This window comes from Vipera ursinii (genome assembly GCF_947247035.1).
Source record: "Vipera ursinii genome assembly, chromosome: 1".
NCBI lineage: Eukaryota > Metazoa > Chordata > Lepidosauria > Squamata > Viperidae > Vipera > Vipera ursinii.
The window spans coordinates 354,708,450-354,732,563 of NC_139512.1; the positions used below are offsets into that span (position 1 = coordinate 354,708,450).

General features: G+C 45.3%; 1 protein-coding gene across 2 annotated transcripts; it reads left to right on the top strand.

Moving 5' to 3' along the window:
• The first annotated feature begins 566 nt into the window (after nucleotides 1-566).
• On the top strand, nucleotides 567-22,166 carry SKA2 (spindle and kinetochore associated complex subunit 2). Of its 2 annotated transcripts, XM_083379893.1 has the most exons (6): nucleotides 567-620; nucleotides 2,791-2,835; nucleotides 14,349-14,438; nucleotides 16,872-17,048; nucleotides 19,886-19,947; nucleotides 21,514-22,166. In XM_083379893.1, exons 1-5 carry the CDS (start codon nucleotides 588-590, stop codon nucleotides 19,928-19,930), a joined length of 390 nt encoding a protein of 129 aa, XP_083236019.1. In that variant the 5' UTR covers nucleotides 567-587; the 3' UTR covers nucleotides 19,931-19,947; nucleotides 21,514-22,166. The 2 variants fall into 2 exon arrangements, with proteins under 2 accessions (XP_083236019.1, XP_083236020.1); XM_083379894.1 differs by lacking the exons at nucleotides 567-620; nucleotides 2,791-2,835 and adding an exon at nucleotides 11,042-11,528.
• Nucleotides 22,167-24,114: the final 1,948 nt, after the last annotated feature.

The following is a 24,114-nucleotide window of genomic DNA, read 5'->3' on the forward strand; positions in this document are numbered from 1 at the left end:
AAGAGCCACGTCTGAACGCGCCAGCTGCATCGCCTGGCCAAACATTCAAACTCCGCCGGAGCCAATCAGAGCGCAGCAGCGAGATCCAACGTTCCATCCGCCTCGAACTTCAAAGGCCTTACAGTCCCTCTGATTGACGGGCGGCTCAACCAATCAGCTTTTCGGCTTTCAAACGGGAGCCAATCAGAGTCAAAGTCGGCGAGGCGGGAGGAAGGAGGGCATCGACGAGCCGGCCCGCCTTTGAAAATTAAAAGCTACGCGAAGGGCGAATGAAGCGCCGCATGCTGATGCCCGCCAGCCAATCCGGCCTCTCTGATTTTTTTCCTCACCTCGCTTCGCTATTAACGAACCAATGGGAAAGGGCGTAGCTTCTAAGGCACCCAATTAGAGCTCTCGTCTCATCGTGGGGCGTCATCTCAGTCATGATCCAATAGATGTAAGGACGTCCTCGGGAGCAGCCAATGAAGCGGAGGATCGAATGACAAGTGCCCAATAGGGAGCGTCGTCTCTTCCAGTCAGCCAAGAAAGGGGCGGTCCCGCGAGGGGAGGGGAGAATGCCACCGCCTGAGGAATGTCAACTATTCAACATGGAGACGGCGGTTACTACGCTCGAGACCATGGTAAGTCTCGGGACTGCTGGCGGGCCGCCACCGCGCAGAACGGAGCCGCCGTTCCCTTGAGGACCGAAGTGGCCCCCTGAAGAGCGGCCTAAACGAACGGAAGGAACAAAAGGGGTGGAAAAGCCGCGGAGGAGGGCAGGAATGTAAGAAAACCTCCCCCCTCCCCCCGCCGGATCCAACCATTCCTCACGCCAGGAGGGGGGGGAAAGGCTGAGAGTGTATGTGGGCGTGCCCATTATTCACCCCGAAAGGGGGTTTGTGGGCTCGCTCCGTTTCTTTCTGCCGTCTTGCTCGAGGGTGGGCGTGGTCCGTCGGTGGGCGTGGCCTCTTGGTGCTGATCCATTCTCCCCGATTCCCGGGGGGCGTGGCCAATACTGCGTGTAGGCGTGGCCAATACTGCGTGTAGGCGGGGCTTGTGTGCTGGGATGTTTCTGTGGCTGGTTGCATAGGAGGAAAAATGGGAAGAGATCCGTTGAAAAGGAAAAAAAAATATAACCTTCCCTTACTCACAGGTTTGTCCTCCACTTACAACGGTTCGCTTAGGGGCCGAAGTTACAACAGCACTGAAAAAAAGCATTTTTCAAACTTAGGGATGCGTTCCCGGGGTCACGTGATCAAAATTCAGAGGCTCGGCAACTGACTCGTACGTATGACGGTTGCAATGTTTGGGTAGAGGTCACGAGATCCCCTTTTGGCGACCTTCTGACGAGCAAACTCAAGAGGGGAAGCCAGGTTCACTTAGCAGCCGTACTTCTAACTTAACAACGGCTGGGATTTGCTGAACAGCTGTGGCAGGAGAGGCCTTAAAATGGGACCAAACTCACTTCAGGAATCTTGCTCTTAAGCCGCGGAAATGCTGGGCTCGAATTGGTGGCGGTAAGTCGAGGGCTGACTGCATTGCGCTTGTACTTGTAGTAAAGTATGGATTTGTTTTGTCCTCTGAAAGCTTATTTAGGGACTTCCTAATCTTGTTGCCTGTCAACAAAAGTGCGTATAGTCAAGGCTATGGTCTTCCCAGTTGCAAAGTATGGCAGTGAAAGTTGGACCATAAGAAAGGCCAAGCACCAAAGAATTGAGGCCTTTGAGCTATGGTGCTGTAGAAGACTCCTGCGAGTCCCTTGGACTGCAAGGCGATTAAACCGGTCAGTCCTTAGAGGAGATCAACCCTGACTGCTCTTTAGAAGGCCAGATCCTGAAGCTAAAACTCAAATCCTTTGGCCACCTAATGAGAAGGAAGGACTCGCTGGAGAAGAGCCTAATGCTGGGAAAGGTTGAGGGCAAGAGAAGAAGGGGACGACAGAGAATGAGGTGGCTGGATGGAGTCAATGAAGCAGTAGGCGTGAACTTAAAGAGACTCCAGAAGATGGTAGAGGACAGGAAGGCCTGGAGGAACATTGTCCATAGGGTCGCGATGGGTCGGACACGACTTCGCAGCTAACAACAACAACAACAACAATCCTGTTGCCCTCTGGAGGGGGCTGAGTGGACCCTACATCTTATCGTCTGCCCATACAAAATGCTACCTGGGGTTGACTCTACCTGCAGTGTAGCAGGTCTGGGAAGCACCAGATTAAGAAAAGGCAGATTTATCGCATTTTTACCCATAAGCGAATTGAAAGTGTGGGAGGTCAGCAACTCCCACCACCACCAAGAGAAGGAGATATTAAAAAGGGCAGATTATATTTCCTCAAAGGATCTTAAAAAGGCAGAAAAGCATGCCCAGTTTTTTCTTAATAGATCCAAGTCTTCCTCCCCCACACAGAAACCATCTCTGTAGAAATGCAGATATCATAATTCTTTCAGAAAGAACCTGGAAGGTTAGAGATGATGGGATTAGAAAGACAAAGATCCCTAGAATCAACAAACCCTCACCCCCAAAAAACCAACACAGGTCATAGCCATCAGCCACAGCCCCAGGGAAGCAGGATATGACCTTTAGGACATAATAGGATTAACCCAGCGCCATCAGAATACCAGAAAGGCAGACTTAGACTCAGGTCAAAGTTCATGTCATAGGAAGAACTCCCAACAAAAGCTCAAGAAGGTATGAAAACCCACCACTCCCAGCTCCGTGTGGTCAGCTTTCCCAGAGCCATGCTTCTGTCTGGCTGTGCTCTTCAATAAACTACAACCTTCTTTCTGAAGCAGTCTCCATTTTGTTTATTTCCAGCTTGGAGTGGACCCTGAGGAAAAAATTTTCTTTCAACAAAAGCAAGTACACGAGATTGTACATCAACCTATACCCAGTGCCACGTTCAGCTGTGGACCCTTTTTCCCCCCAGCCTAGTTGGCACTGCAAGAATATTGTGAGGCTAAATAACAATGAGAGCCAATTTGGTCAAGTGGTTCAGGCACCAGGCTAGAAACCAGGGGAGAGTGAATTCCAGTCTTGCCTTAGGCGTGAAGTCGAATCGGGTGACTTTGGACCAATCACTAGGAGACTGTGAGTTCTAGTCCCACCTTAGGCAAACAAGCTTGTTGGATGACTTTGGTGAGTTCTAGTCCTGCCTTCAGCATGAAAGGCTAAGCTGGGTGATTGTGGGCCAATTACCAGGAGGCTGTGAGTTCTAGTTTCCCCCCCCCCAGGCATAAAAGCTGGCTGGGTGACTGGGTCATTGTGGGGAAAATGGGAGGAGGAAGGAATATTAGTATCTTCCCTGCCTTATTTATAAAAAATAATAAAGGCAGAAGACAAATATTAAATGCTGTTGGAGCATCTTTTGGAAATGAAGCAATCATTGTTTAAGGAATGAAATGTAGGTGTAAAAAAAAACCTGCTGTATTGGATCAGAAGGAAGCCCCAGTATATCAAATAGATATATTTTAAAAATAGATGATTGGAAGACAATTGAGAAAGGTGAGGGAACAATAAATTTATTTATTTATTTATTTTATTTTAATCCCATTTATATCCCGCCCTTCTCCGAAGACTCAGGGCGGCTTACAATCTAAGCACAAATCAAATGTGCTTAGCAATAGCCTTCATTCTATGTATATGCCTGCTTATTAGGGCTTTCGCCCCCCCCCCCAAGCGGCATCATTACAAAGTCAGCTTATTGCCCCCAACAATCTGGGTCCTCATTTTACCTACCTCGGAAGGATGGAAGGCTGAGTCAACCTTGAGCCTGGTGGGACTCGAACCTGCAATAAATGCAGGCAGCTGGTGTTACTTAAGGAGGCATTAGCCCACTGCTCCACCAAGGCTCAATATTTCAATTTTTGTGTGCGGTTGGGTTGGAATGGTTTTGTTATTGTGTCCATTTAAACAATGAATATTGTTCAGCAATGGAAACTTAATATTTAATATGCCTCTCCCTCTCTCTCTCTCTCTCTCTCTCTCCTCTCTCTGTCTCTGTCTCTCTCTCACACACACACACACACACAAAGATATGTATATAGTTTTCGGATCTGTGGGAGCTTTGGTGGAGCAGTGGGCTAATGCCTCCTTAAGTAACACCAGCTGCCTGCAATTAGTGCAGGTTCGAGTCCCACCAGGCTCAAGGTTGACTCAGCCTTCCATCCTTCCGAGGTAGGTAAAATGAGGACCCAGATTGTTGGGGGCAATTAAGCTGACTTTGTAATAATGCCGCTTGGGGGGTGTATGAAAGCCCTAATAAGCAGGCATATACATAGAATGAAGGCTACTGCTAAGCTTGTAAGCCGCCCTGAGTCTTCGGAGAAGGGCGGGATATAAATGGAATTAAAATAAATAAATAAATAAATTACTCTTGTTCTTTGCCCTGGAGTTATGAACTGACACTTTTGTATAAGAAGGGACCTTGTAGGTCATCTAGTCCAACGCCCCACTCAAGCCAGGAGACTTAACAACTGCAGTGATTTACTTAACAACTGTGGCAAGAAAAAAGGTCATAACATCGTGCAAACCTCGCTTGACTGATTTTCTTAGCAACAGAAATTTTGGCTGAGTTCGTAGTTGCAAGTCGAGGATTGCCTGCACCCTGTTCCCCAAATCCTCCATTTCTTCTCATTATATAATGGAAAACCCAAGCAGTGTTTGACTGCTTTGTTTGTTAGGGCGAAAGAACACACAGTGTAAGTTTTCTTATACAAGAGGAACTTGGGTTTTCCATTATAAAGTCAGAAGAAACGTGGGATTTGGGGAACAGGGTACAGGGCAGGCGTTGGACTAGATAACCTACAAGGTCCCACCCAACTCTGTTATTCTGTAATTAGTAACGTGCTTGTGAAGACAATCTGGCTTCCCCGTGACTTTTTGTTTGTCTGAAGGTGGCAAAAGGTGTTCCCATCAGCCCGGGAACACTGCCACCTTCATAAATATATGCCAGTTGCCAAGTGTCCGAATTTTGATCACACGACTGGGGATACCAGAATGGTCGTAAGCGTGAAAAAGGGTCATAAGCCCCTTTTTCCAGCACTCTCGTAACTTCGAAAGTTCACTAAATGCAGAGCTGAAAGTTGAGGACTAGCGGCAAATGAGGAACTTTTGCTGGAACTCCTCAACGGGACCCAAAGTAGGTTTTTGCTTTAATTTCCATGCTCCTTATGGAGCCTCTTCCCAGGATTACAACGCTCTCGAAGCTTTTCTGTCCTCCTCTTAAGATTTATTTATTGGTTATTTATTTATTAAAATTCTAGGCCATTCATCTCCCCCTACAAAAGGGACACTGGGTGGCTTGTTGGCTGGCTGGCAATTTTTTCCCCTTTTTCTGTTTGCTAAGGATGGCCTCTTGAGCTTGCCTTGTCTTCATTATGAAGGACAATTGCAAGAACTGGATATTTATTTATTTATTTATTTATTTATTTATTTATTTATTTATTTATTTATTTTGATTTGATTTGATTTGATTTGATTTGATTTGATTTGTATACTGCCCTTCTTCCCAAGGACTCAGGGCGGTGAACAGTGACATAAATATCAAAAATGTACAAATACAGAAATTGAAAATAAGTTAAACCCTAATGCCTAAATGCAGAAGATAAATTACATTAAAACAATAATTAAAACAAAAACCCGTCAGACCAGACCAGATTGCTCAAACAGATAGGTTTTTAGGTCGCGTCGGAAGGAGCGAAGGTCGGGAGCCATCCGGAGCTCAACCGGTAAACGGTTCCATAGGTCCGGCGCGCCCACAGAGAACGCCCTCCCCCTGGGAGCCACCAGACGGCATTCTCCGAACGGCGGCACCCTTAGGAGGCCTTCTCTGTGGGAGCGCCGGACCTATGGCTAGTTTAGAGCAGTGATCTCCCCCCACCTGCAACCTTTGAGGCAGCAGGCACCGGGTTCCACAGACCGGAGGGGGTGTGGTTTCGTGGGCTGCCTGCATCCCACAGATGGAGCTTTGCTTGTTTACGTGGCCCGGTTTCTGGCGTGCCGTGGAAAAAGGAGGGACTAGGGGTGACATGAAAGCAGTGTTTCAGTATTTGAGGGGCTGCCACAAAGAAGTGGGGGTCAAATTATTCTCCAAAGCTCCAGAAGGCAGAAGAAGAAGCCACAGACGGAAACTAATCAAGCGGAGAAGCAAGCTGGAACTAAGGAGAAACTTCCTGACAGTGAGGACAATTAACCAGTGGAACAGCTTGCCACCAGAAGTCGTGGGTGCTCCATCACTGGAAGTTTTTAAAAAGAGGTTGGACCGCCATTTGTCTGAAATGATATAGGTTCTCCTGCCTGAGCAGGGGGGTTGGACTAGATGACCTCCAAGGTCCCTTCCAACTCTTGTTACTCTGTTTAATGAAGTCAAAGACTTTCTGTTTTTGCCAGTATGGACCATGGGACTCTTTGCTGCAAGAGGTGGAAGCTTGTTAAAGAGAGGCAACCTAGAACTAAGGAGAAATGTCCTGACAGTGAGGACAATTAACCAGCGGAACCACCTGCCTCCAGAAATTATGAATGCTCCAACACTGGAAGTTTTTAAGAAGAGATTGCACAGCCATTTGTCTGAAATTTATACAGTCTCCTGCCCGAGCAGGGGGTTGGACTAGATGACCTCCAAGGTCCCTTTCAACTCGTCATTCTGTTGTTCTGTCTCACGGTTTTCTGCAGGGTGAGAAGTGTCTGTCCACTGCCCTTTTTATGTTGTACTACTAGTGAACATGCACAAAAAGCAGTGCAATGTTAAAAGGGCATTGGCCAGTAATGCTCTTGTCAGCTAAAACACAACGTAAAAGGGAAATCCTGTTATCGTAAAGGTTTGGGAAGCTGCGCGGTTGCCTAAAAACAGGAATGGGAAATCCCATCTTGCCCTCTGGGTGGATTGATTTATTCATTCATTTATTCATTCATTTATCTTTTGAGTTTTGCTGCAGAAGCATTAAAAGCACGAGCGCGCTTTTGCATTACGATAACAAGCAGCGATAGGATTCAAAGATGCGAACAGCCGGTTCTCTCTGTGTGTGTCTGTTTGTATGCTGCTTCCAGAAGTAAGTCCGTTCTGGGCCTGGGCAACAAAAACAACAAAAATTAAGCTACCGGTTCTGCCGAAGTGGTGCGAGCCGGCTGAATCCCACCGCTGGATACAAGTCCACCAAAGTTTCTGTGTGCTAGTCTGTGCATCCTTTGCCCATTTTGCCAACAGCTTTGCCTAAAAACAAAACAGATTCCCTGATTATTGAGACGGCGCTGTTTCTTTGGGGAGGCAAATGGTTGGGTTGGGATCTGCAGGAATGCGACTCCCCCCTTTGCAGGGCCTGCATTCTTTTCATCTCCTGCATGTTTCTGCACACATCACCCCCCACCCCAGCCCCATGGAGGACTGTGCTTATCTCCTACTTTTACAAATAACTCTCTTGAGTCAGACCGCTGGAATCTGGCTGATGCTATGCATGGAGACGGTCCTCTGAATTATGGGGTTGCCATAAAGAAGAGGGAATTGAGCTGTTCTCCAAAGCCCCTGAAGGCAGGACAAGAAACAACTGGATGGAAACTCATCAAGCAGAGAAGCAACCAGGAACTAAAGAGAAACTTCCTGACAGTGAGAACAATTAACCAGTGGAACCACCTGCCTCCAGAAGCTGTGGATGCTCCAACACTGGAGGTTTTTAAGAAGAGACTGGACAGCCATTTGTCTGAAATGGTATAAGGTTTCCTGCCTGAGCAGGGGGTTGGACTAGATGACCTCCAAGATCCCTTCCAACTTTATTATTATTATTATTATTAACAACCTGCCTCCAGAAGCTGTGAATGCTCCAACCCTGGAAGTTTTTAAGCAGAGACCGGATAGCCGTTTGTCTGAAATGGTGCAGGGTTTCCTGCCTGAGTAGTGGGTTGGACTAGATGACCTCCAAGGTCTCTTCCAACATTATTATTATTATTATTATTATTATTATTATTATTATTATTATTATTATTATTGTTCGATGAGACCAAACCCGTAAGGAGCATCGTCCGACCGTTGGAATAAGGCGTCGCTGCAGGTGGCATGGTTTGATCGGAACGGATTCTTCCCTTTTGGAAGCTGGCTTTCTGCTCAAGGAAAAACACCGGCCGCTGAATTCCGAGCCTCACGTGGCTTATGGCGTCCACAGTTGCCTTGGATGGAAGCTCATCGAGGAGAGAAGCCACCTAGAACTAAGGAGGAATTACCCGAACAGTGAGCACAATCAACCAGTGGAACAGCTCGCCTCCAGAAGTTGTGGCTGCTCCATCGCTGGAGGCTTTTAAAGAAGAGACCTAACCGCCAATTCTCCAGAATGGTGTATGGTAGGGGTCCTCAAACCTGGCCACTTTTAAGACTGGTGGACTTCAACTCCCAGAATTCCCCAGCCAGCCATGCTGGCTGGGGAATTCTGGGAGTTGAAGTCCACCAGTCTTAAAAGTGTTTGTCACGTTTGAGGACCCCTGGCGTAAGGTGTCCTGCTTGAGTAGGCTGGACTAGAAGACCTCCAAGGTCCCTTCCGACTCTGTCCCTCGGTTCCCCAAGGGTTTTCCTGCTGACAGGAGCTCTGACTTCATTGCACTACTGTACTTCACGGCTAGCAGTGCAATAGTATTGTCAAAGCACTTGCGAGCAGATCCTGCAACGGCGGCCTGCTGGGCCCACGCATTTCCTCCCAACTCTCTCTGGCCGGATGGAGCGTTTGGGGCTCCGAAGAATCTGGGCTCTCAGGTGACCTGTTGATCAAAGAGGTCTATGAGCTTTAATGGGCCGAAGAACCGAGGGAAGATTCTGCTCAGCAGGTCAGTTTTAGAAGCCACGGTGGGAGCAATACGCTGGCTCTTTTATCAGCTGCTTAGAGAGGAGTGTAAAGCAATATGGGGTAGCATGTCAATGCTATTCCTTTTCCTTCCCTTCCCCTTTCCTCCTTTCCCTTCCCCCCTCTCCTTTCCTTCCCTTCCATTTCTCTTCCCTTCCCTCTTTTCCTTTCACTTCCCTTTCCTCCTTTCCTTCCCTTTCTTCCTTCCCTTTCACTTCCGTTCCCTTTCCCTTTCCTTCCGTTTCCTCTCCTCCTTTCCTTTTTTCCTTTCTATCCTCTTATCCTGTACTTCTCTTCCCTCTTCTTCCCTTCCTTCTTTCCTTTCCTTCCCTTTCACTTCCTTTCCCTTTCCTCTTTCCTTTCCTTTCCCTCCCCCTCCCCTCCCCTTCACTTTCCTTTCCTTCCCTTTCCTCCTTTCCTTTTTTTCCTTTCTATCTTTTTATCCTGTACTTCCCTTCCCTCTTCTTCCCTTCCCTTCCTTCTTTCCTTCCCTTTCCTTCCCTTTCACTTTCCTCTTTCCTTTCCCTCCCCCTCCCCTCCCCTTCACTTTCCTTCCCTTTCCTCCTTTCCTTTTTTCCTTTCTATCTTCTTATCCTGTACTTCCCTTCCTTCTTTCCTTTCCTTCCCTTTCACTTCCTTTCCTTTCCCCCCACTCCCCCTCCCCTTTCCTTCCCTTCCCTTCCCTTCCCTGTGGTTAAAATGCAGCATTGCAGGCTGTCTTTGGCCACAGCCAGGAAGGTTCAATCCTGACTGGCTCAAGGTTGACTCAGCTTTCCATCCTTCCGAGGTCGGTAAAATGAGGACCCCGATGGTTGGGGGCCACAGGCTGACTCTGCAAGTCACTTAGGGCTGTAAAGCACTGTGAAGCGGTATATAAGTCTAAGTGCTCTTGCTATTTGCTGAAAGGCAGCTGGGAAAAGGAAGCTGCGAAATGGTTTCTGAAAATGCCGGCTGTGGAGGTCCAAAGATTCTCCTCACCGAGGCTTCTTCTGCGGCTTCACAGTTGGTTGGGTCCAGCTGATGATTCCTGTAATGATCCTGCAGTTTATTCAACAATTTATTTACTATTGACAGTATTAGATTTGTGTCTTGCCTGTCTTTGTTTTATAAATAACTCGGCGATGAACATACGTAATGCTCCTTCCTTCTCCTGTTTTCCGCACAACAATCCTGTGAGGTGGGTTGGGTGGAAAAAGGACTGGCCCAAAGTCACCCAGCCGGCTTTCATGTCAAAGGTAGGACTAGAACTCACCGTCTCCTGGTGATTGGCTCAAAGTCACCCAGCCGGCTTTTTCGTGCCTCAGGCAGTGCTAGAACTCACCGTCTCCTGGTGATTGGCTCAAAGTCACCCAGCCGGCTTTTTCGTGCCTCAGGCAGTGCTAGAACTCACCGTCTCCTGGTGATTGGCTCAAAGTCACCCAGCCGGCTTTTTCGTACCTCAGGCAGTGCTAGAACTCACCGTCTCCTGGTGATTGGCTCAAAGTCACCCAGCCGGCTTTTTCATGCCTCAGGCAGTGCTAGAACTCACGGTCTCCTGGTGATTGGCTCAAAGTCACCCAGCCGGCTTTTTCGTGCCTCAGGCAGTGCTAGAACTCACCGTCTCCTGGTGATTGGCTCAAAGTCACCCAGCCGGCTTTTTCGTACCTCAGGCAGTGCTAGAACTCACCGTCTCCTGGTGATTGGCTCAAAGTCACCCAGCCGGCTTTTTCATGCCTCAGGCAGTGCTAGAACTCACGGTCTCCTGGTGATTGGCTCAAAGTCACCCAGCCGGCTTTTTCGTGCCTCAGGCAGTGCTAGAACTCACCGTCTCCTGGTGATTGGCTCAAAGTCACCCAGCCGGCTTTTTCGTGCCTCAGGCAGTGCTAGAACTCACGGTCTCCTGGTGATTGGCTCAGAGTCACCCAGCTGGCTTGCATGCCTAAGGCGGTGCTAGAACTCACCATCTCCTGGTAATTGGTTCACGCCTAAGGCGGTACTAGAACTCGTTGTCTCCTGGATTCTAGCCTGATACCTTCACCACCAAACATCAAATTGGTTCTCCCTTCATAATGAGTGAAGGAGAGAATTTGTTTCTCTTTAACATGCTCAGTCTCCACTTTCTGTTGATCTATCTAGTCCAGGAGTAGGCAACCTCGGCTCTTTTATGACTCGTGGACTTCAACTCCCAGAATTCCTGAGCCGGCATGGCTCAGCTTGGAAAGCTCTCCCTTTCCCCTCAGCATGGCTGGCTCAGGAATTCGGGGAGTTGAAGTCCACGAGTCATAAAAGAGCCAAAGTTGGCTACCCCTGATCTAGTCTAACCCTAACTCTATTCCTAATCCTAACCCTGATCTGTTGGTGTATGAAATCTGTCTGTCTGTTCTATGGAAACCAGCCTGCAAACTCTGGTGAAATCACAATGGCTTTATATACAGGTATTCCTCGACTTACGACAGTCGAGGCCAACATTTCTGTCGCTGAGCGGTGCAGTGAAGTGAGTTTTGCCCCATTTTAAGAGCTTTCTTGCCCCCCCCCGGTTGTTCTTGAATCCCTGCAGTTCAGTTAGGGAGCCAGTTGTACCCCCCATTGATTTTGCTTGTCAGAAAGTCACAAAAGCTGGCCGCATGACCCCGGGACAACTGCATCGCTTGCCGAGCTTTGGAATTTTGCTCACGTAACCACGGGGATGGGACAAGGCATGTAAGTGTGAAAAATGGCGATCGCTTACTTTTTTCAGTCACTGGACGGATGACCGTAAGTCAAGGGCTACCTGTACTGTTTTATCCTTTATGAAGAAGGGATTGGCGGTTTGAAACAAGGAATTAGGGCCTGAAATAGCAGCTCCTAACATTGGGGTAAATTGTAGGAGACACTTAACAGCAAGAATGCAGCAAAGAGCAACAGAGATGATTAGGGGAGTGACAGCTAAAGGGTGAAGAACGGTTGCAGGAACTGGGTATATCTAATTTAATGAAAAGGACTAGGCCAAGGGTAGGCAACCTAGACTCTTTTATGACTTCGTGGACTTCAACTCCCAGAATTCCTGAGCCAGCCATGCTGAGGAGAAAGGGAGAAGATTCCAGGCTCAACCATGCTGGCTCAGGAGTTCGGGGAGTTGAAGTCCACGAGTCATAAAGGAGCCAAAGTTGCCTACCCCTGGACTAGGGGGTGACATGATAGCAGCCTTCCAATATTTGAGGGGCTGCCCCAAAGAAGAGGCAGTCAAGCTCTTCTCCAAAGCACCTGAAGGCAGGAGAAAAAGCAACGGAAACTCATGAAGGAGAGAAGCAACCTGGAACTAAGGAGAAATTTCCTGACAGTGAGAACAATTAACCAGTGGAACAACCTGCCTCCCGAAGCGGTGAATGCTCCAACACTGGAAGTTTTTAAGAAGAGACTGGACAGCCATTTGTCTGAAGTGGTATAGGGTTTCCTGCCTGAGCAGGGGGGTTGGACTAGATGACCTCCAAGGTCCCTTCCAACTCTGTTATTCTGTCATGCCATGTGGTTAATTAAGGACTTCTGGGACTTGCAAATACATGTCAGAAAATCAATCCCCCTGCCAATTGTCCTGCCTGATTTCCTGCAGGTACCACTTATTCCGTGGGTCAGGCAAAATGAACAAAGTTCCTCTTCTTCGAAACCTGCCTGACTGCGTAGCCGCAGGGAATCCTGCATCCTTACCTTGTAATAATAATAATGATGATGTTGGAAGGAGACCCTATACCTACCATTTCAGACAAATGGCTGTCCAGTCTCTTCTTAAAAACTTCCAGTGTTGGAGCATTCGCCACCTCTGGAGGCCGGTGAATGCAAGTGTTTGCTGAATGCCATTTGGGCACCGTTCGCCAAAACGTTTATTCATATTGTAGCTGGAAGATTTGATTGAAACCAAGTCCTCAAGGTGTCGTTAAAGTGAGGTATGGGCCTTGAAGTAAATGCAAGAGCCATAAAAGCATTACCTAAAAAAAAAATCTCCCGTGCTTTTATAAGAATTATTTCTGGAAGTCTGCGATCAAGGAAAAATTAAGCACGGGAGCGTGCAGAGTCAATTGAAACAAGGGAAAAAACGGAGGCAGGAAAGAGAACCCAGTTTATTTGTTTTTAAATGCCCTAGTACCAGGGGTAGCCAGATTCTCTTAACAACCATGTTGCTAACTGAACAATTGTAGTGATTCACTTAACAACAGAGGCAAGAAAGGTCATCAAGTGGGGCAAAATTCACTTCACAGATGTTTCGCCTAGCGATATAAATTTTTGGTCATAAATTGAGGAACCACGTGTATTTTATTGGGGTTTACTAACCTAGGTTAAATGTTAATACTGTGTGTGTGTGTGTGTATAATATGATATGCCATAAACGCCAGAATTTCTCAACCTTGGCCATTTTAACAGGGAAGGACTTCAACTCCCAGAATTCCCCAGCCAGCAATGCTGGCTGGTAAATTCTAGGAGTTGAAGTCTACTCCTCTCAAAATGGCCTAGGTTGAGAAAACACTGCCCTAGGCCAGGGGTAGGCAACCTTGGCTCTTTTATGACTCGTGGACTTCAACTCCCAGAATTCCTGAGCCAGCCATGCTGATGGGAAAGGGAGAGCTTTCCATGCTGGCTCAGGAATTCTGGGAGTTGAAGTCCACGAGTCATAAAAGAGCCAAGGTTGCCTACCCCTGATTTAATGCAAAGGCCTCTCAGCCGAGAGGACCCATGTTTCTGAACATGCAGTTACACTCCCTTAGCAATCATAAATCAAATTTAAATTTAGGAAATCAGCTAATCAGTGAAACAACCTGCCTCCAGAAGCTGTGAATGCTCCAACACTGAAAAGTTTTAAGAAGAGACTGGACAGCCATTTGTCTGAAATGGTATAGGGCTTCCCGCTTGAATAGTGGGGTTGGACTAGAAGACCTCCAGATTCTCTTCCAACTTTGTTATTCTGTTAAGAGAGGGTGAAATGCCATCAATATGGAAAGATACGGTCCTTCTGCTCCATTCCATTCCATTCTCAATAAAGATTTGTATTCCACTCTGCTCTACTCTACGTTCTTTCATTTATTAAATGTTTATGCCATCCATCTCCCCTACAAAATGACTCTTATGCCATCTTTCCTGCCCCAATTTCTACTAAGCATGGGCATTAATTGTGGTGGTCCTCTCGCTCTGTAGAAGGGACGCGGTGGCTCAGTGGGTTAGGATGCTGAGCTTGTTGATCAGAAAGTCGGCAGTTTGGCGGGTCGAATCCCGAGTGCCGCGTAACAGAATAAGCGCCTGTTACTCGTCCCAGCTTCTGCCAACCTAGCAGTTCGAAAGCACGTAAAAATGCAAGTAGAAAAATAGGGACCACTACGGTGGGAAGGTAACAGCGTTCTGTGCGCCTTTGGCGTCTAGTCATGCCGGCCACATGACCACGGAGACGTCCTCGGACAAGCGCTGGCTCTTCGGCTTTGAAACGGAGATGAGCACCGGCCCCTAGAGTCGGAAACGACTAGCACGCGTGTGCGGGGGAACCTTTACCTTTACCTTATATCTCGCTCTGTACATCATGTTAATGGGTTGTGATGGTTTTTCATGTTTTAGTTCCAGAAGGCTGAATCTGATCTGGATTACATCCAGACAACGTTGGACTTTGAAATGATGAAACGGCTTCCTAATGGACTCGCTGAAGAGGTATCGTCCTTAGCTTGAAAGCATTGCTGAAATCCTCTTAAGAAATATTTTAAAACCTTATCTTTAAGGTTCCTTAGTGTGACCGTATTTTAGCACCGGGGTTTGGAGTTGCACAGCCCATAAGCCATGATTTACAAACTCCAGTTTTCAGATTGACCCTATTCAGCCAGAACAAACCGGGGACTTGAATGATGCTAGCCATTTGTAGCTCAGGATTGAACTGTGGGGTCATCCGTGCTTGCTGAGCTTGGATGTTACGCAACTAGGTAACATCATTAGTGGCAAAAGAAGAAATCCTGACTAATAAGGAACGGATGGAATGTAAAAGGGAAATTAAGATTAAACAAAAACCACGAAAATAGGATGCATGGTGAACTAATAAGAATAATTATTATAACTATAAGAATAATATAAGCTGGAAAAAATGTTATACATATTATTATTTGTACAAATATAAAAAATGTCTATAAATCATTCATGTACTGAAAATATTAAGAATTACATAGAAGAGACTGGACAGCCATTTGTCTGAAATGATATAGGGTTTCCTGCCTGAGCAGGGGGTTGGACTAGATGACCTCCAAGGTCCTTTCCAACTTTATTATTATTATTATTATTATTATTATTATTATTATTATCATCATCATCATCATCATCATCAATATTAATACTAATATTATTACATTATGTTTTAAGATTGACAAAGGAATATATAAATGGGAGAAGGGAAGATCAAATATATTATTAATTAATATACTCATTAGGGGATTATCAAATTCAATCATTATGGATGTTAATTGATTATCATTCTCTTTTTAAAATGTAAACCAAGACAACACACACACACACACACAGAGGTAAAAGAAGGAGGGGTTTACACAGAGGAGGAGGAAGAAGAGAACAGCTGTGGAGTCCTTGGTGCTCCCGGAGATTGGTTGTTTTCTTGCAGATGTTTCATTACCAAACTAGGTAACCTTGTCAATTTTATTGGGAGTGTTTCCTTCTTGTCACTTAAACAGAGAGCAGACCCCACTCCCCTGTAGCATTGACGATGTTACCAAGTTTGGTAATGAAACGTCTTGTAGGGAAGCAACCAAGCTCACATAGAGCACCAAGGACCACATAGCCATTACAATTTTGCCTCTTTCTTAAACAGGCCATTTTGGGGAGCTTACAATGATACCCCATATATGCATACAGATTCGATGTTTGTCTCACCTTTGCCCTTGGAAAACTGTTCAAAGTATTTGTCTGTGGAGATGCTCCGACATCCGGGTCATGGCTGCCCCCAAGGTGCTTTTTCAAAAAGTAACTGGGCATTCTTTTTCCTGAAGATTTTTTGCTCCTCCAGGAAGCTTCGGTCAGAACTGAAGAAGCCTCTTGGAGGAGAAGCAACATATCTTCAAGGAAAAACAAAAAAAGTCCAGTCGCCTTTGGAAAAAGCACCTTTGTCCAGGCTATCCTTTAAGGCTATAATGCCCCCACACCAAGGACCTCCCCAGGCTAACTAACTTACAGAAGTACTTACTAACGTAGAGATTGATTATTAACATTCTGGAGATGGAAAGGCCAAACTCTTTTTTTTTTCCCCTCGATCCAACCAACATCATTGAGGTTTGCAAAAAAAATAATAATATTTGGATTGAAAGAAGCTTTCTGCACCCCGCAGTTAGACTCAGGATAGGTTCCCGATTCCCCATCCCTGATTCCAATATTCGATCTTAGGCGTCCAGTGAAATTGATGGACAACAGCATAGGGCGGTCCAAAAGAAGTTCTTCCGTGTACCCTTTTTGGTATCCGCTTCGGGAATTGGCTTAAAGAGTTGTGAAGAAGCCACCTGTTCTCTTTTCCAACTGTTTCTTCGTGCTCTTGATGATCCTATGGCAGGGGTCTTCAAACTTGGCCCTTTGATGACTTGTGGACTTCAACTCCCAGAATTCCTCAGCCAGCGTGCCTTGCTGAGGAATTCTGGGAGTTGAAGTCCACAAGGGCCAAGTTTGAAGACCCCTGGTTTAGCTAAAGCAACGGTGAATTCTCCATATGTTCATTCTGGGGAAAAAATTACACTGACCAATAAGAGAATTATTGATCAACATTTCAGAGAGGGAATAATTATTAAGGAGAGAGCCCAGTTTGAAGACCCCAAAGGTAAAGTCACAGATCCCCTCTCTGTTGCCCTGGTCACACCCCCTCCGCAACACCCAGTCCAATTCTGTTAATTGAATAGCTAATTGAATTCTCATCTTAAGATTTGTTGTCATCAAAGGCTTCCAGGTTGACTGTGGCTTGTTTAGAATTCGACAGGTAGTCCTCGACTTAGGACCAGAATGGAACCTTCTCTCTCACATTGACTTCTGAATCTGCTTTTGTGGACCTTCTCTTCTTCATGCTTGACGCTTTTGGTCTTTCCGGATTTCTTGCTCCGAAAACAGGAAAATCCTCTGGTCCTGGTAAAGCAGCTCTCCGTCATGAAATCCCGTTACAAAAGCTTGTGCGAAGAGCTGGAGAACATTTCTGCAGAGCGGCGAGAGTCCATGCGTGTCATCCGCCCCACGCTGGCTAAAACCGTGAAGCTGGTCCAGGAAGTACAGCAGCACACTGGGACGGAGGTAATGCTTTGGTCCCGATTGGTACTATAATGCGTGCTGCCCTCAATATTTTACCTTCTCCTCTTCCTTTGGAATATTTGCCAGAGTGTACGAAGCTCCGTTTGAATCGCCAGGAAACGTTTCTAGGGATCAGCATGCTTCAAGCCAGCATTGTTTATACCCAGCCAGAGGTCTGGCGAAATAGGACCACATCTCAAGGAATGCCAATAGCTGAAGGTTGAACTTGTGGGGTCCTTGGTGCCATTAGAACTTGTTTTCTTGCAGACGTTTCATTACCCAACTAGGTAACATCATCAGTGCCAGAAGAGAATGTGAGGTTTACTGTCTGTCTAAAACAGCTTAATCAAGGAACCTCCAAGAAGAAAACAACTCTGGCAGGGCAAACCATGATATATAAGAGAAGGGCAAACCCCACTCCTTTCTAGCCCTGATGATGTTAGCTAGTGGGATCACGAAACGTCTGCAAGGAAACAGCCAAGCTCAGAGAGCACCAGGGACCCCACCCTCCTCCTCCTCCTCTTCTCCTCTGCACACCCCACTCCCTTCTAGCACTGATGATGTTACCTAGTTGGGTCACGAAACGTCTGCAAGTAAACAGCCAAGCTCAGAGAGCGCCAAAGACCCTCACGCATCAAATAAGAGCTTGATGGCAGAGGGCAGTTCTTTATTACAAGGGATTCTACCAACTCTAAAACTGCCTTTGAGTAATCTGCTTATCCAATTAACCTAAAGGCAGTATCCTAAACCATACAGTAGAGTTAATTGTTGCGTTCATACAAGCTCAGCCAAATCAAATGTGACAATGAAGCACATTACTCTTTAAGCCATAACTGGCTTGTTTGGCTTAGCTGTTGCAGCTTATTGACGATTTATGATTTAGCAAGCCATTTCACTGTCGTGATTTAATTGCCTTACCAGTATGAACACAGTAATTGTACTTTATGAACTATAATTACAATTTAGAATCAAGTGAGGAAAGGCAGAAACAATTTATCCAAGGCCAACATCGGCAGATATATTATCTCCTGTTTTAAAGTTTTGCCCATTTACTTCTTAAATGCATATCTTGCTTTTCTACTAAATGGCCCTCAGAGCATTGAAGAACATTCATATGAAAATAAGAAAAAGCCAGCTTGCATTGGGAATTAAAAGCCCCTATCAGTTTGTTGCAAAGTTTCATCGAAATCAACCACTTTGTTTTATAACAAAAACAACAATTTGTTGGAAGGGACCTTGGAGGTCTTCTAGCCTAACCTCCTGCTCAGGCAGGAAACCCTATACCATTTCAGACAAATGGTTATCCGATCTCTTCTTAAAAACTTCCAGTGTTGGAGCATTCACTGCTTCTGGAGGCAGATTGTTCCACTGGTTAATTGTTCCCACTTGTCTGGAAATTCCTCCTTAGTTCTAAGTTGCTTCTCTCCTTGGTTAGTTTCCATCCATTGCTTCTTGTCCTGCCTTCAGGTGCTTTGGAGAACAGCTTGACTCCCTCTTCTTTGGGGCAGCCCCTGAGATATTGGAACACTGCTATCATGTCACCCCTCACCCTTCTCTTCATTAAACTACACATACCCAATTCCAGCAACCGTTCCCTATATGTTTTAGCCTCCAGTCCCCCAATCATCTTTGTTGCTCTTCTCTGTACTCTTTCTAGAGTCTCGACATCTTTTTTACATCGTGGTGACCAAAACTGGATGCAGTATTCCAGGTGTGGCCTTACCAAGGCATTGTAAAGTGGTATTAATACTTCACCTGATCTTGATTCCGTCCCTCTGTTAATGCAGCCTAGCACTGTGTTGGCTTTTTTGGTGGCTGCAGCACACAGCTGGCTCATAGCTTAGTGTCTGCCCACTAGGACCTACAACCACAATTGGGGATGCTGTGACGGTCAAAAGGGACTTGGTTGTAAGTCATTTATTTCTCAGTGCCCCTGTAATTTTGAACCATCACTAAATGAAGGGTAGTCAAGGACTACGTGACGCAGTAAACTTTCGAGTGACTCTGGCATGCATCCCCATTGACTTCGCTTATGAGAAGGTTGCAAACAGGAGTAGCTGCGGTGGGGACTGCAGCCAAGAAATTAAAAGACGCTTGCTCCTGGGGAGGAAAGTCATGGTAAATCTGGACAGCGTACTAAAAAGCAGAGACATCACCCTGCCAACAAAAGTGCATATAGTCAAGGCCATGGTCTTCCCAGTTGCAATGTATGGCTGTGAAAGTTGGACCATAAAAAAGGCTGAGCACCAAAGAATTGAGGCCTTTGAAGTATGGTGCTGGAGGAGACTCTTGCGAGTCCCTTGGACTGCAAGGCGATCAAACCGGTCAGTCCTAGAGGAGACCAACCCTGACTGCTGTTTAGAAGGCCAGATCCTGAAGCTGAAACTCAAATCCTTTGGCCACCTAATGAGAAGGAAGGACTCACTGGAGAAGAGCCTCATGCTGGGAAAGGTTGAGGGCAAGAGAAGAAGGGGACGACAGAGAATGAGGTGGCTGGATGGAGTCACTGAAGCAGGAGGCGTGAGCCTAAATGGACTCCAGAAGATGGTAGAGGACAGGAAGGCCTGGAGGAACATTGTCCATAGCAGCTAAAAACAACAACCACTGGAGGACTGCCAGTTCTAATCCTGCCTTAGGCATGAAAGCCGGCCAGGTGATTTTGGGCCAATCACACACACTCAGCCCAAACCACCTCACTGGTGTTACTGGGCGGGGGGGGGGGAAGGAGGAAGGAGGAGTATTGTGTCCTGTATGTTTGCTGCCTTGAGTTATTTATAAAAACAGTAAAGGCAGGTTAGAAATAAAATAAATAAAACCGACTCATTTTCTTTCTTTTCTAGATCTCTTCTCTGTCTGAAGAAGAACAGCGTGCATGCAGCACTTAATGTACCAGACTCCTGAAGTGAGAAAGGTTTTTTTTATTATTTATAGATTTTATTAGTTTTTAAAGGGCTAGGAATAAAATGGGGTTAGGGTTAGGGTTGGGGTTGGGGATTATCCAAATTAAATTTTCAATATTTAGCAAACAGCATAATGTCTGCGTACATGTGTTTCACTAACAGCAATAGATATAGTTAATTATCATAAACAATGTGTTAATTAATCACTCAATAGTCGTCTTCTTGCTAGTATATATTCAAAATTACATATCGCGTTCCTTCCTCTCTGACACGTTTTTCCAGCCATTGATAGAAATTATCCCATGTTCTAAAGCGCACGGAGTCTTCTTTCCTCTTTAATCTTTAAAGTCAATCTATCCATTTCTGCACGCTTTAGAATTTTCTTAATTAGTACTTCTTCAGTTGGTAAGTTTTCATTTTTTCCAACGTTGGGCAAGTACAACTCTTGCTGCCGTTAATACGTGTAGTATTAGATATCTGCAATCTTTCTCCTAATCAGCTCCTATTATTCCTAACAAAAATAATTCTGGTTTAAAGTCTTATTTGGTTTTTTTTTAGTCATTTTTCTACTGAAGTGAGAGAAAGTTTGACAGAACAGGTAAATCTAAAAAAAGAATCTGGCTTTTTTAGGTCCGGTCCTGAATAGCTAAAAATAAAATCCTGGCCATTATAAGTTTGTTGCTTATGTATAAGTACAGCTTTTTTTTTTGGCTCCTGAAACAGAACTAAGGCTTTTTCACAACCTGATTTTAGATTTAGATTTATTTATTAAATTTATATGCCGCCCTTCTCCCCAAGGACTCAGGGCGGCTCACAACAATAAAAAATTAAAAAACATAAAATACAAAATTTAAAAAAGAATTAAACAATGGATGTAATGAATAAATGACAATTTAACCCAATGAAAGCCAAATTTAAAACCAAAGTCAGTCCAGGCTCGCTTGTTGGAACAAAAAGTTTTAAACTCTTTGTCTTAAATTAGCCAATGATCCTAGTTTCTTCTCTCTCTTAACTTCCGGCATAAAGATAGTTAGACTTTCAGTTGGGGTGGTGTGGGGCTCGTATGTCCACTTTACAGGTGGTCCTCAACTTATGGCAGTTCATTTAGTGACCGTTCAAAGTTACGACGGTGCTAAAAAAAAGTGACCTAGGACCGTTCGTCACACAACTGTGGCAGCATCCCCAGGGGGCGCGTGATCAAAATTCAAACGCTTGGCAACGGACTCGTATTTGTGACCGTTGCAGCGTCCCAGCGTCACGCAATCCCCCTTTTGCGACAAGCCAAGTCAACGGGGATGCCACCTGTGTTACTGATTTAACAACTGCAGTGATTCGCTTAACAGCTGTGGCAATAAAAAAAAAGGTTGTGAAATGGGGCAAAAATGCCACTTAGCAACGCCTCACTCAGCAACATACAGATTTGGGCTCAAGTTGCTGATTGTAAGTTGAGGACTGCCTGTATTACTTCTCCATTGTGCTTATAAATTAAAGTAGGCTACTTGTGCTTTCCTTTTTGCGAGAAAACGGGGGGTTGTTTGCTTAAAACAGTCTCTGTTCTTTTTCTACAGAATTGCCCAAAAGAACATTAAATCCACTGATTCCTTGCTGAACATTCCAGAAAGCAACTTCCCAGTGGGAGGTGATGAACAAGGCCATATACTTTTTCATGTATATATATATATATTTTTTAACCACTTGGACAGTGTTCCTGTGTTTGGTACGTAGGTTGCCAAGATACCATTAGATATCAGTGTGTGAACAATGCTGTTTTAAAATTATGCGCCGGTGTTGATCTTGTATCTTTATTAAAATGTGAAAAAGTTTACAAAATGATCAGCCAGTTACCTGATTTGAATGCCTCTGCCCAAAGGGCAGGTTTTAATCGTTTGTATTATTGGTGCAAGCAAGCCTGCCCTTCTAGTTAGTATTTGCACGTTAACTCAGGTTAGCTTTGAGTAATTACAGTTGCAAGAAAAAGTATGCGAACCCTTTGGGATTACGTGGAGTTTTGCATGAATTGGCCATAAAATGCGCTCTAAACGTCAGGTAAGTCACAACAGTAGAAAAACACAGTCTGCTTAAAATAATGCTACACAAACATTAGCTGTTGTCATGTTTTAATTGAACAGAAGATGGAAACATTCACAGTTCAGGGTGGAAAAAGTATGTGAACCTTTGGACTTAATAACTGGTTGACACTCCTTTGGCAGCAATAACCTCAACCAAACGTTTCCTGTAGTTGCAGATCACACCTGCACAACGATCTGGAGTAATTTTGGACCACTCCTCTGCACAAAACTTTTTCAGTGTAGCAATATTCTTGGGATGTCTGGTGTGAATCGCTCTCTTAAGGTCATGCCACAGCATTTCAATCAGATTGAGGTCAGGACTCTGACTGGGCCACTCCAGAAGGCGTATTCTGTTCTGTTGAAGCCATTGTTTTGTTGAATTGTATGCTTTGGGTCATTGTCCTGTTGCATCACCCATCCTCTGCGGAGCTTCAGTTGGCGGAGAGATGGTCGTACGTTTTCCTGCAAAATGTCCTGATAAACTCTGGAATTCATTTTCCCATCAATGACAACAATCCGTCTAGGCCGTGAGGCAGCAAAGCAGCCCCAAACCATGATGCTCCCTCCGCCATGTTTTACAGTGGGGATGAGGTTTTGATGTTGGTGTGCTGTGCCTTTTTTTCTCCACACATAGTGTTGTGTGTTTTTCCCAAACAACTCAATTTTGGTTTCATCTGTCCACGGTATATTTTGCCAGTAGTGCTGTGGAACATCCAGGTGCTCTTTTGCAAACTTCAAACGTGCTGCAATATTTTTTTTTTTGGACAGCAATGGCTTCCTCCGTGGTGTCCTCCCATGTCCTCTATTCTTGTTTAATATTTTCCTTATTGTAGATGTGTCAACAAAAATGCTAGCATGTGCCAGAGATTTCTGTAGGTCTTTAGCTGACAATCTAGGATTCTTCTTTACCTCACTGCGCTGTGCTCTTGCAGTCATTTTTACAGGACGACCGCGCCTAGGGAGAGTAGCAACAGTGCTAAACTTTCTCCATTTGTAGACGGTCTGTCTTACCATGGACACATGAACATCAAGGCTTTTGGAGATACTTTTGTAACCCTTTCCAGCTTCATGCAAGTCAACAATTCTTGATCGTAGGTCTTCTGAGAGCTCTTTTCTGCGAGGCATGGTTCACATCAGACAGTGCTTCTTGAGACCAGTAAACCCAAAACAGGTGTGTGTTTTTAAAGGGCAGGACAGCTGTCAGCAACACATCCAATATCATCACACTGATTGGAGTCAAGGTTTGCTCACTCCTGGCTCCAATTAGCTCTTGGAGAAGTCATTAGGCTAGGGCAGGGGTAGGCAACCTCGGCTCTTTTATGACTCATGGACTTTTATGACTCAGGAATTCTGGGAGTTGAAGTCCATGAGTCATAAAAGAGCTGAGGTTGCCTACCCCTGGGCTAGGGGTTCACATACTTTTTCCACCCTGCACTGTGAATGTTTACATGTTATGTTCAATTAAAACATGACAACAGCTAATGTTTGTGTAGTATTATTTTATTTATTTTATTTTAATTCCATTTATATCCCGCCCTTCTCCGAAGACTCAGGGCGGCTTACAAGCTTAGCAGTAGCCTTCATTCTATGTATATGCCTGCTTATTAGGGCTTTCACACACACCCCAAGCGGCATTATTACAAAGTCAGCTTAATTGCCCCCAACAATATGGGTCCTCATTTTACCTACCCTAGGAAGGATGGAAGGCTGAGTCAACCTTGAGCCTGGTGGGACTCGAACCTGCACTAATTGCAGGCAGCTGGTGTTACTTAAGGAGGCATTAGCTCACTGCTCCACCAAGGCAGACTGTGTTTTTCTATTGTTGTGACTTACATGACGTTTAGAGCCCATTTTATGGCCAATTCATGCAAAACTCCACGTAATCCCAAAGGGTTCACATACTTTTTCTTGCAACTGTAAAATGATTTTCTGACCAAGCTAAACATTCTGGAGAAATGAAATAAAATTTAAAAAATGGTGGTGATTTTATTTTGCTTAGCCAGAGGCTGTACAGCACCAATGAAAGAGGTAACAATAATCCATAATTCCACAACTGATAAAAAGACTGAATCAAAAAAACACATGTACAAAACAATCACT

Excerpts from the sequence above, each read along its gene's own strand:
- SKA2 (XM_083379893.1), top strand. The coding sequence starts at position 588 with ATGGAGACGGCGGTTACTACGCTCGAGACCATG. Across the intron at positions 14,439-16,871 it reads CTAATGGACTCGCTGAAGAG|GAAAATCCTCTGGTCCTGGT; the intron begins GTATCGTCCTTA and ends CTCCGAAAACAG. Across the intron at positions 17,049-19,885 it reads AGCAGCACACTGGGACGGAG|ATCTCTTCTCTGTCTGAAGA; the intron begins GTAATGCTTTGG and ends TTTCTTTTCTAG.